This window comes from Podarcis liolepis (genome assembly GCF_965112155.1).
Source record: "Podarcis liolepis genome assembly, chromosome: 10".
NCBI lineage: Eukaryota > Metazoa > Chordata > Lepidosauria > Squamata > Lacertidae > Podarcis > Podarcis liolepis.
In genome coordinates, this window is record NC_139562.1 from 6,670,231 (window position 1) to 6,682,645 (window position 12,415).

Sequence of the window (12,415 nt, forward strand, 5' to 3'; positions counted from 1 at the left end):
ACTCACCTCACAGAGTGTTTGTTGTGGGGGAGGAAGGGAAAGGAGAATGTTAGCCGCTTTGAGACTCCTTCGGGTAGTGAGAAAGCGGGATATCAAATCCAAATCCAAACTACTCCTCCGGCTCTGATTCTTCTTCATTGGGGTTCCCCAGCTGTTTCCTCCCACCATTCCTCTTCGTCCAACCAGTCCATGACACAGAACTCGAACCCAGCACTCCTGCCATCGTACCGCCCTCCCTGCCTCATCCCCTCCCAGGACCCACCTGTGGGATTCTTCTGCCCCGACCTGCTGATGAGCTGCCAGTATCATGAAGGTTACCAAGCCTTTATATTGGGGATCAGCAACCTTTTTCAGCCGTGGGCCAGCCCACTGTCCCTCAGACCATGTGGTGGCCCGGACTATTTTTTTTTGGGGGGGTGAAAGAATTCCTATGCCCTACAAATAACCCAGGGGTGCAGGTGGCGCTGTGGGTTAAACCACAGAGCCTAGGACTTGCTGATCAGAAGGTCGGCGGTTCGAATCCCCGCAATGGGGTGAGCTCCCGTTGCTCGGTCCCTGCTCCTGCCAACCTAGCAGTTTGAAAGCACATCAAAGTGCAAGTAGATAAATAGGTACCACTCCGGCGGGAAGCTAAACGCTGTTTCCGTGTGCTGCTCTGGTTCGCCAGAAGCGGCTTAGTCATGCTGGCCACATGACCCGGAAGTTGTACGCCGGCTCCCTCGGCCAATAAAGCGAGATGAGCGCCGCAACCCCAGAGTCATCCAGGACTGGACCTAATGGTCAGGGGTCCCTTTACCTTTTACAAATAACCCAGAGATGCATTTTAAATAAAAGTGCACATTCTCCTCATGTAAATTCCCTTCCCTGGGGGGTTGTCTGTATGAATCTGTATTTTATTCTGAATCCATGTTATGGGTCGTTGGACCGTAATAAAGATGATGATTATTACTCATTTAAAAACACCAGGCAGGCCCCACAAATAACCCAGAGATGCATTTTAAATAAAAGCACACATTCTACTCATGTAAAAACACGCTGATTCCCAGACCATCCATGGGTTGGATTGAGAAGGCAATTGGGCCGGATCCGGCCCCCGGGCCTTAGGTTGCTGTGATGGGATGATTAGCTGCTTGTGCGTAAAATCGTGGTCCCTCAGAGTTTGTGCAACTCCACAAACCTCTGTGTGTGACAGAGCTCCTCAAACATGTCTGCCCTAGTCACTTCCAGATTCCGACAGTGGTTGTTTTCGGAAGCGCTTCCAGCATAGAAGCTCCTTAACGGAAACACGTCTCCTGGATTCACGATGTGACAGCTTCCTGCGAGGAATGGGTCTCCCTATGGGAGCTTCTGACACCTCCCCGCTGTTCTCGCTGGACGTGTCCCTGAGCCCTCCCTCTTCCCTGCTAGTTCCTGCTTTAGCTGCTGCGTCTCTCTCCGCATTCATGAGACCTTCCTCCAGAGACCCATCTCTCCCCCTGCTGGTCCCTGCTTTCGCTGCTGACTCCCTCCCAGCCTCTGTGAGCCCTTCCACCACCTGTTCCTCCGATGGCAGTTCCCTGACAGTTGCCTACCCCTGCTTTAGATTTAACCGGAGCTTCACAATTGGAATAAATTTATTGCGTATCTAAAAGGCAGCTGTAAAAAATTAAAAACACTAGCAGGACTGAAGTAGCTCCTACAATGTAAAACAGATAAGATGTGAGTATAAAATACGCGAAAAAATGTGATAAAGGATACCAACTGAAGGGATGGCGGGAAGCCATAGCTTGGATGGATGTATGGATTGTTGAAAAAAAAGGTTATGTAAAGAAAATAATAAAAAATTATTTGAAGATTTAACGAGAGCTTCTTTTGCTAATCCACCTTCCATTTAGAGGAAAAACCAACCTGATTCGGACCACTTACCCCCAGTGCAAGCCCAAAAGAGCCAGATGAGTCCCAGCATCAGAAAGCTGAGGAAACCTGCAGAATTCAGGTAAGGCCACAGCTCTTTCCCTTGGGAAAAGAACGGGCGTTGTGCTTTAACACACATTGCTTCAAGGTGGTTTTCAGTGCGCCTGAAATGCCCAGCGCTCTAAACCAGCCTTCCCCACTGAAGGCCTACAACTCCCATCAGCCCCTGGGAGTGTCATCAATCAGAATGTACAGGTGCTTTGCCTCTTCTGGAATGGCTGTACAGTGGTACCTCGGGTTAAGTACTTAATTCATTCCAGAGGTCTGTTCTTAACCTGAAGCACCACTTTAGCTAATGGGGCCTCCCGCTGCTGCTGCGCCGCCGGAGCACGATTTCTGTTCTCATCCTGAAACAAAGTTCTTAACCTGAGGTAATATTTCTGGGTCAGCGGAGTCTGTAACCTGAAGCGTATGTAACCTGAAGCATATGTAACCTGAGGTACCACTGTAACTGTATTTGATTCATCTCCCAATAAGAGATAGGATTTATCTAGAATTTGGCGGGTGATCAGTTTATCATTCAGGATGTATTTCAGACCCTCAAAGTGTCCCTAATCTCCAGGGACCGTCCTGGATTTACAGAAGCCGTCCCAGTTTCTGATTTGATCCCAGAATGTCCTGCTTTTCCTTTGTTGTTGTTGTTTAGTCATTTAGTATTGTCCAACTCTTCGTGACCCCCCGGACCAGAGCACGCCAGGCACTCCTGTCTTCCACTGCCTCCCGCAGTTTGGTCAAACTCATGCTGGTAGCTTCGAGAACACTGTCCAACCATCTCGTCCTCCGTCGTCCCCTTCTCCTTGTGCCCTCCATTTTCCCCAACATCAGGGTCTTTTCCAGGGAGTCTTGTCTTCTCATGAGGTGGCCAAAGTCTTGGAGCCTCAGCTTCAGGATCTGTCCTTCCAGTGAGCACTCAGGGCTGATTTCCTTCAGAATGGAGAGGTTTGATCTTCTTGCAGTCCATGGGACTCTCAAGAGTCTCCTCCAGCACCAGAATTCAAAAGCATCCATTCTTCGGCGATCAGCCTTCTTTATGGTCCAGCTCTCACTTCCATACATCACTACTGGGAAAACCATAGCTTTTCCTTAGGATGTCCCTATTTTCATAGGAGAAACATTGGAGGGTATGGGAGTTATGTGACCCCCGAGCCAAGGAAACAAGTAACTAAACAACCTTTAGAAGACATCTGAAGGCAGCCCTGGATAGGGAAGTTTTAAAATATTTAATGTTTTGTTACGTTTTTGTATATGTTGCTTGGGCACCTCAGTCAGACGTGTGGGGCATAAGTATAATACAGTTGTACCTTGGAAGTCAAAAGGAATCCGTTCCAGAAGTCCGTTCGACTTCCAAAACGTTCAGAAACCAAAGTGCAGCTTCTGATTGGCTGCAGGAAGCTCCTGCAGCCAATCAGAAGCCCCATCTGACATTTGGCTTCCAAAAATAGTTCGCAAACCAGAACAGTCACTTCTGGGTTTGCAGCGTTTGGGAGCCGAAACGTTTGGGAACTAAGCTGTTCCAAAACCAAGGCACAACTGTAATCATCATCATCATCAACCTCATCATAGAATCATAGAAGAATCATAGAATCATAGAGTTGGAAGAGACCACAAGGGCCATCGAGTCCAACCCCCTGCCAAGCAGGTAACACCATCAGAGCACTCCTGACATATGGTTGTCAAGCCTCTGCTTAAAGACCTCCAAAGAAGGAGACTCCACCACACTCCTTGGCAGCAAATTCCACTGTCAAACAGCTCTTACTGTCAGGAAGTTCTTCCTATAGTTATTATTGTTATTGTTATTGTTATTGTTGTTGTTGTTGTTGTTGTTGTTGATGTTGTGATGTTGTGGAATGGGACATCCCTATATTCATTGGAGAAATGTTGGAGGGTGTGGTATTTAAAGTTTGGTCATAGGTCAGTAAATGATGCTTGATAATTTTTTTGCTAAGAATGTCCAGCCACAACAAACTGAACATATGGATGGCTATGTACACACTGCCATTCATACTGCACTTCTGCCATTGGTTTAGGAAGATGTGTACACGTGATGCCACAATCCGTATCTATCTGGTCATTTCTTAGGAAATGCAGTGTCTTGTTGCATTTCTCCCTTCCTGCAAAGCAACACTGATCCAAATTGTGTTTTCAGTCACGATGAGGATAGTGGTAAAAGGTGATACCTTGGTTCTCAAACACCTTGGTACTCAAACAACTTGGAAACCAAACACTGCAAACCCGGAAGGAAGTGTTCCGGTTTGCAAACCTTTTTCGTAAGTCGAACGTGCTGCGTTTTGAATGTTATGCTTCCGACCTGAGTGCCACACTTCCAATTTCAGTGCTACGCTTCTGTTCTGTTTTGAGTGTTATGCTGTGGTCTGTTTTTGCTATTTATTTTGCATTTTTGCGGCTCTTTTTGCTTTGTTTTTGTGACTGTGGAACCCAGTTCAGCTACTGATGGATTGATTGTAAGACCTCAGTACATTGTTTATTGCTTTCATTTTATGGATCAATTGTCTCGTTAGATAGTAAAAATTCATGTTAAATTGCTTTTTCAGGGGTTGTTTTTAAAAGTCTGGAACGGATTAATCCATTTTGCATTACAGTAGTACCTCTGTTTACGTAACCCTCTGGTTACGTAAACTTCGGGATGCATGCATGGCAAACCCAGAAGTATTTTACCAGGTTTCGCCGCGTGTGCATGCACAGAAGTGGTCCTCAGGTTGCAGAAACTTCAGGATCTGACCGGACCTCCAGAATAGATCCCATCCGCAATCGGAGGTACCGCTGTACTTTCTATGGGAAAGCACGCCTTGGTTTTGAAACGCTTTGGTTTTGGAATGGACTTGCGGAACAGATTAAGTTTGAGAAGCAAGGGACCACTGTACTGAGGTTATTTTTAAGACTTGAGTTGAGAATCTTCAAAAGTGAATTCATAAGTTTAGAAATCATATTATTTAGAAGAAAGATGCATGCCTCCTTGCTGATATCTTGGGAATATTTAGACACAATGAGATAGTTTAGCATGTGAGCCAGATCTTGGACGCAGCTGGATTATTATCTTCACTTGTTAAGATTCTCCAAAAACTTTATTAAAAGAATCTCTGAAATTTGGACACAGAAGCTTCTTACCGTCGGCCAATACTACTGACGAGCATGGAGCATGGAGCAAGAGCTGTCTAGACATGTGACATGGAAAATGTCCTGCTGAAAATTCTTTGTACAGTAGTACCTCGGGTTAAGTACTTAATTCGTTCCGGAGGTCCATACTTAACCTGAAACTGTTCTTAACCTGAAGCACCACTTTAGCTAATGGGGCCTCCTGCTGCTGCTGCACCGCCGGAGCACAATTTCTGTTCTCATCCTGAAGCAAAGTTCTTAACCTAAAGCATTATTTCTGAGTTAGCAGAGTCTGTAACCTGAAGCGTATGTAACCTGAAGCGTATGTAACCCGAGGTACCACTGTAACTAGAAATGATTAAGAGCATCATATGGCTGTGTGCTTTGTTTTCCCGTTTTGTTAGAAAACTTATTTGTTCATTAATGCAAATAGAATATAAATGGAAAGGTTCTCCTGTACTCAAATAATTATGGATTTTATTTTATTTTTTATTCATCTACATATATGTGAGTGTGTGTTGTTGTTGTTGTTTAATCGTTTAGTCGTGTCCGACTCTTCTTGACCCCCGGACCAGAGCACGCCAGGCACTCCTGTCTTCCACTGCCTCCCGCAGCTTGCTCAAACTCATGCTGGTAGCTTCGAGAACACTGTCCCACCATCTCGTCCTCTGTCGTCCCCTTCTCCTTGTGCCCTCAATCTTTCCCAACATCAGGGTCATTTCCAGGGAGTCTTCTCTTCTCATGAGGTGGCCAAAGTATTGGAGCCTCAGCTTCAGGATCTGTCCTTCCAGTGAGCACTCAGGGCTGATTTCCTTCAGAATGGAGGGGTTTGATCTTCTTGCAGTCCATGGGACTTTCAAGAGTCTCCTCCAGCACCATAATTCAAAAGCATCAATTCTTCGGCGATCAGCCTTCTTGATGGTCCAGCTCTCACTTCCATACATCACATATGTATATGTATGTATATATGTATGTATGTACATACATACAAACATACGTATCACTTCCTACTTTACATGAGCTGGGATAACTCAGTCAGTACATATTGGGACTCCTGATCTCACAGTCATGGGTTCAAGCCCCACGTTGGGTAAAAGATCCCTGCATTGCAGGGGGTTGGACTAGATGACCCTCGTGGTCCCTTCCAAATTTACAATTCTATACTAGAACATAAGACCTCTAAGGGGTTTACAGTACAGTAGTCTAAGATATTAATTAAAAATACCATAAAGAGCAACATTGAAAACGAGCTATGTATGATTTTTAAAAATATATATCATCAGTAATTTTAAAACATTTAGACTTACTGAAATAACGTGTTAATATTGCATGCTAAAATTACATGCCTAGGCAGGCTTGCTGGAACAAAACATTTGTTAGTGGGGCTCTTTCTGGTGGTTTGGTTGGCTGGCTCTTAGAGAATTCATTGCAGGCTGCAAAGTGTCCTGTCTTTACCTCCTGCACTGCCACATGGTTATGTGGTCTAAACCACTGAGCCTCTTGGGCTTGCTGATCAGAAGGTCAGCGGTTCGAATCCCTGCAACAGGCTGAGCTCCTGTTGCTCTATCCCAGCTCTTGCCAACCTAGCAGTTTGAAAGAACGCCAGTGCAAGTAGATAAAAAGGTACCACTGTGGTGGGAAGGTAAATGGTGTTTCCGTGCGCTCTGGCTTCCATCACGGTGTTCTGTTGTGCCAGAAGTGGTTCAGTCCTGCTGGCCACATGACCCGGAAAGCTGTCTGTGGATAAACGCCGGCTCCCTCGGCCTTAAAAGAAGATGAGCGCCGCAACCCCATAGTCACCTTTGACTGGACTTAACCATCCGGAGGGACGTGGGTGGTGCTGTGGGTTAAACCACAGAGCCTAGGACTTGCCACTCAGAAGGTTGGCAGTTCGAATCTCCCGTTGCTCGGTCCCTGCTCCTGCCAACTAGCAGTTCGAAAGCATGTCAAAGTGCAAGTAGATAAATAGGTACCGCTCCAGCGGGAAGGGAAACGGTGTTTCTGTGCGCTGCTCTGGTTCGCCAGAAGTGGCTTAGTCATGCAGGCCACATGACCCGGAAGCTGTATGCCGGCTCCCTTGGCCAATAAAGCGAGATGAGCGCCGCAACCCCAGAGTCGGTCACGACTGGACCTAATGGAAGTAGATAAATAGGTTACCACTCCGGCGGGAAGGTAAACAGCATTTCTGTGTGCTGCTCTGGTTTGCCAGAAGTGGCTTAGTCATGCTGGCCACACGACCCGGAAGCTGTACACCGGCTCCCTCGGCCAGTAAAGTGAGATGAGCGCCACAACCCCAGAGTCGGTCCCGACTGGACCTAATGGTCAGGGGTCCCTTTACCTTTAACCATCCAGGGGTCCTTTACCTTTATGTGCACTGACTTGTACTTGGTCAACTTCAGAGCAAAGCATGTGCCCTTTTGCCCTGGTCTCCACCTGGCTCATAGCTACACAGAATACTCAGAATGCCTGGTTTGTGTCATCCACCACCGTTCCATAGTGACATTTGGGCTTTGGCAAGGACCATCAGCTTTCTCTGCCAGAAGGTCCCCAGAGCATTCAGGAATCCATTGGGTTATATCTGTCTCCAGATGTGGTCTAGCTGAGCGAGCCCTCCACCCTTTCAGCGGGGAATTACCACCACCAAGCCAAATTCCAAATGCAAAGTTATTGCTGTTTGGAACCGAAACCAAGCCCTCCACCGAAGCCATTTTAAGGCGTATCTTTGTCGAAATGTCTTCAACACCTGCAGGCAGCAAACAGGCAGACCCAATCTAGCACCTTTCAACACATCCAGCACATGGTGAGGTTCAGGGACAGGCAGAACACAGATCAGGATTTATCTGAAGATCTGTGGATGTAAAACGGGGGGGGGGGGGATGGATCCAAGCCATGGGACACATCCCTCAGTGCCCCACCCTCCATATGCCACCTTCAGTCACCTGATGTCCTAAATAAAGACATCATGACATCATGTAAACAGACACCTGTCAGAGCTGCTGATGGTTGCAGCGACCTCCATTCTCAGTGCCAATCAGCTGATTGGTGGCGGAAGGTTTTCTCCACTAGAGCACAGTAGTTTGCATGAAAACCCTTTGCTAATAACGAGCTTATTCTAGCTTATTCTGTTTTCCATGCAAACCATTTAAAAACCAAGCCTCTCAGCTTCTGAAATATACTCAGAGTCGCAAAGTGATTTCATGCTCTTTATTCAGCTCATAGTGGTGAGGAGGAATGAATGAAAGTCCCCTCACAGTATCTGCTTTATATACATTATTTACACAATGGGCTGCACATGATTGGCTAATTCCGGAATTCTACTGTAAGCCAATCAGGTTGTGGATTCACTTCTATCTGGAGCAGGATTGGGTGGTTCCTGCCAACCAATCATACTGCTGCATTGTTCTAGGACCAATCAGACTGCTGCATTCTGAATCCTATTGTTCTAGGACTAATCAGACTGCTGCAATTTGGATCCTATTGTTCTAGGACCAATCAGACTGCTTCAGTTTGGATCCTATTCAACTCAGTACATAACACCCCTCCCCTCTAAGTTCCAGTCCTGCCTGGGAGGTCGCATTCATAGTCCTCAAGGTATGCCGGCGGCCTACGTGTGCGTTGCGGCCTGGGGTGTTCCCTGGTCCGGGCTCCAGGTTCTGGCTCGTGTTCCAAGGATGCTGGCTGTGATGGGGCTGTTTGGTCTGGTGCAACCGGCTCGCTCAGTCGTGGTTCTGGTTCCGGTGTCCTTTCGGCCTCATGGGTCCTCTCTGTATTTAGTGATTCTGCCTCTCCTGCTGGGCCCTCCTGCTCTATGGGCCTCACTGCCCCACTGTTCCCTTGGGACCTGTTCTCCTCCTGGGCTTCTCCCGGGAATCGTCGCCGTATCTGGTCGCAGTGGCGGCGCCAGCATTGCCCCCCATCCGTTAGCACCTCGTACGACACGGGGCCAGTGACCCTGGTGACTGTGGCGGGTACCCATGCTGGGCCTGCCCCAAAATTCTTTGCGTACACTGGGTCCTGGGCCTCGAAGGTCCAGGGGTTCCTGCCTTCCCCCACCACTACCTCATCCTGAGCTCTATTGGGGTGAAGGCGGTCCAATCTGATTGCAAGGCGCCGACCCATTAGTAGTTCAGCGGGGCTCCGGCCAGTCATTGAGCTGGGGGTGCTGTGCTGTGCTAGAAGGAATGTGGCAAGGCGGTACTCCCAGTCCCCTTGCGTCATGCGGCGAAGGGTGTCCTTGGTGGTCCGCACCATGCGTTCTGCTTGGCCATTGGTGGCAGGGTGGAACGGCGCCGAACGGATGTGGCGGATGGCGTTCTGCGCTGTGAAGGTTTGGAATTCTCCTGACGTAAATGCAGTCCCGTTGCCTGAGACGAGAGTGTCAGGGAGCCCGTGGGTTGCAAACAGCCTGCATAGTACCCGGATGGCTGCGGATGTGGAAGTGGACGGTACCAGTGTGACTTCCAGCCATTTGGTGTAGGAGTCCACCACTATTAAGAATGTTTTCCCCTGAAAGGGGCCAGCGAAATCCACATGCAGGCGTGACCATGGTGCTCGGGCGGACTCCCAGGACTGGACTGGGGCCCTTGGGGGATCTGGGTGGGATTCTTGGCAGGCCTGGCAGTGTTTGACCCAGGCCTCTATCTCTCCATCGATCCCCGGCCACCACACATAACTCCTGGCAAGGGCCTTCATTCTTACTACCCCTGGGTGTGTCTCGTGTAGGGCTGTGAGGACCCTTTTGCGGAGGGGCTGGGGAACAACGACTCTGCTTCCCCATAACAGGCACCCCTTGTGGGCCGACAGTTCATGTTTGCGGGTTGTGTAGCCGGCGAATTCTGGCCCAGGGCTGCTGCTGGGCCATCCCCTCCACACCCAGTCCAGGACTCGGGAGATGACCCTATTTTTCTTGGAATGGTGGGCAACTTCTTGTGCCTGAATGGGGCGGTCGGGAAGCAGCTCCAGGCTCATAACCTCTTGTGCAGGTGCTGGGTCAGGGCCTGTTTCCGGTAGTAGTAGCCTGCTGAGGGCGTCCGCATGGCCCATCGCCTTCCCAGGTCGGTGAATCAGTGCATACTGGTAGCTGGCAAGGAAAATTGACCACCTGAGGACTCGAGGAGACAGCACTTGGGGGGTCTGCTTTTCGGGGGCAAACAAGCCAAGCAATGGCTTGTGGTCAGTCACCACGGTGAAGGGCCGCCCGTACAAGAAATCATGGAATTTTTTTACTCCCTTCACGATTGCCAGACCCTCCTTGTCGATTTGCGAGTAGTTCCGCTCGGTTGCGTTGAGTGTCTGGGAAAAGTACGCCACCGGTACCTCTCTTCCATCCGGGAGTTGGTGCCCCAGGACAGCGCCAATGCCATAGGGTGAGGCGTCGCATGCTAGCACCACCGGCAGCCTCTCATCGAAGTGTGCCAAGACAGAGTTTGAGACAAGCAAGTCCTTGACTGCCTGGAATGCGGCCTCCTGGCGCTGGCCCCACACCCAAGGGGCCCACTTGTCCAGGAGTCTGTGTAGGGGCTCCGCTACCGCCGCCTTGTGGGGAAGGAAAGAATGGTAAAAGTTCAGTAGTCCCAAGAAGGCCTGAAGTTCAGTCTTGCTCTTGGGCGCTGGGGCATCACAAATGGCCCGTACCTTGTCCCCAGTCGGGTGGACCCCTTCTGCGTCCACCATAAATCCCAGAAAGTCCACCTGAGGCACTCCTAGTAGACATTTTTCCCGCTTCACCTTGAGACCCGCCGGCTGGAAACGGTGCAGAACGGTGCGGAGACGGTCCTCGAACTCCTCTGGTGTGGGCCCGGCAATCAACACATCATCGAAGAAGGGGGTGACGCCAGGAATCCCTTTAAGGAGCGAGTCCATTAGATTCTGGAATATGCCTGGTGCCACGCTGACCCCGAATTGCAGCCGCTTTACCCTGAACGCTCCTCTGTGCGTCACAATCGTCTGTGCCTCTGCTGTGGCCTCATCTACTGGCAGCTGTTGATATGCTTGGGCCAAGTCCAGCTTGCCAAAAATTTTCGACCCAGCCAGGGTGGCAAGGACATGGCTGACCACTGGCACTGGGTGTGCATGGGCCGTGAGGGCCTTGTTTATGGTACATTTGTAGTCTGCGCAGATGCGGACCGAACCATTAGGCTTGACAGGTGTGACGATTGGGGTTTCCCAGGGGGCATTAGGCACTGGCTCCAGCACTCCTTGCTCCACGAGTCGGTCCAATTCCTCGTCTATACGGGGTTTCAAGGCGAACGGGACCCGGCGGGCCTTGAGCCTGACCGGTCGTACTGCGGGGTCAAGCTGTAGCGCAATGGGGGGGCCCGTATACTGTCCCCATTTCCCGTCGAAAACCCCTGGAAATTCCTTGCAGATGGCGTCCACGTCCACTTGTAAGGTAGTGTGGTTCACCCCGGTGATGGCTAGCCCCAGTGGTCCAAACCATGCCAATCCCAGTAAGCTAATGTAGGGGCCCTTGACCACAAGCAAGTCCAGTTGCCGGGTCCGCCGTCGGTATTGCACCCTGAAGGTCCCCACCCCCATTGTGGGGACCTTACGTTTCTGGAAGTCCCGTAGGGTGAATGGGGCCGGCCTGAGTTTGGGACCCCCAGTAGGACACAGTTTCCTTAAGGTCCTTGCCGAGATTATGGATAGAGTTGAACCCGTGTCAAGCTCCATGCGGCATGGGGCCCCCTCTATCTGTACCTCTACATAAATTTTCTCTACGTTGGGGTGGGGCAACTGGTATACCTGGCAGTCCGTGAGCTCCGTCGAGTTGCCTTGGTGCGTGGGCCCCGGGACCTGGGGCTCTTGGGTTGGTCATCTGATGCCTGGTGTCGGGTGGGCCGAGCCCAACACACCCGGGCGATGTGTCCCGATTTTCTGCACTGCCTGCACTCTGTGTTGCGGAAACGGCAGGTCCTCCTCTCGTGACTCTCCCCGCAGCTTGCGCAGTTTCCTCCTTCTCGTCGAGGCAGCTGTGGTTTGTGCGCTGCTTGAGTGCGCTGCTGTACTCGGTGCACCTCCTCCCTGTCGGATCCTGAGTCGTCGGTGAGGTCTTCGTGGTGGACCCTTGATTGGGATGGCAGGCTCGGCCGTGCCTCTTGCGTCGACCTCTCGGCAGCTTCCGTTGCCAGGGCCTCCTCCAGAGCGACCTGGAACGTTAGGTCCTTCTTAGCGTAGAGGCGTCGTTGCAGCTTCTCATCCTTCAGGCCACCGACGAGGCGGTCACGAAGCATGTTCTCCAGCTCTGAGAAGTTGCAGAACCGGGCGGCTTGGCGGAGAGAGGTCACAAACCCAGTTATGGTTTCCCCAGGGGCTTGTCGCTTTGCATAGAAGGCATTTCGACGAGCCA

At 50.3% G+C, this 12,415-nt stretch overlaps 1 protein-coding gene across 3 annotated transcripts in view; it reads left to right on the forward strand.

The window, feature by feature from the left end:
* TSGA13 (testis specific 13) overlaps positions 1–12,415 on the forward strand; it is a 35,015-nt gene that overhangs the window by 15,656 nt on the left and 6,944 nt on the right. For all 3 annotated transcript variants that reach the window (XM_083461597.1, XM_083461595.1, XM_083461596.1), the window contains one exon: positions 1,875–1,975. In XM_083461597.1, the coding sequence (XP_083317723.1) occupies positions 1,875–1,975 (101 nt within the window). The remainder of the gene's footprint in view (positions 1–1,874; positions 1,976–12,415) is intronic.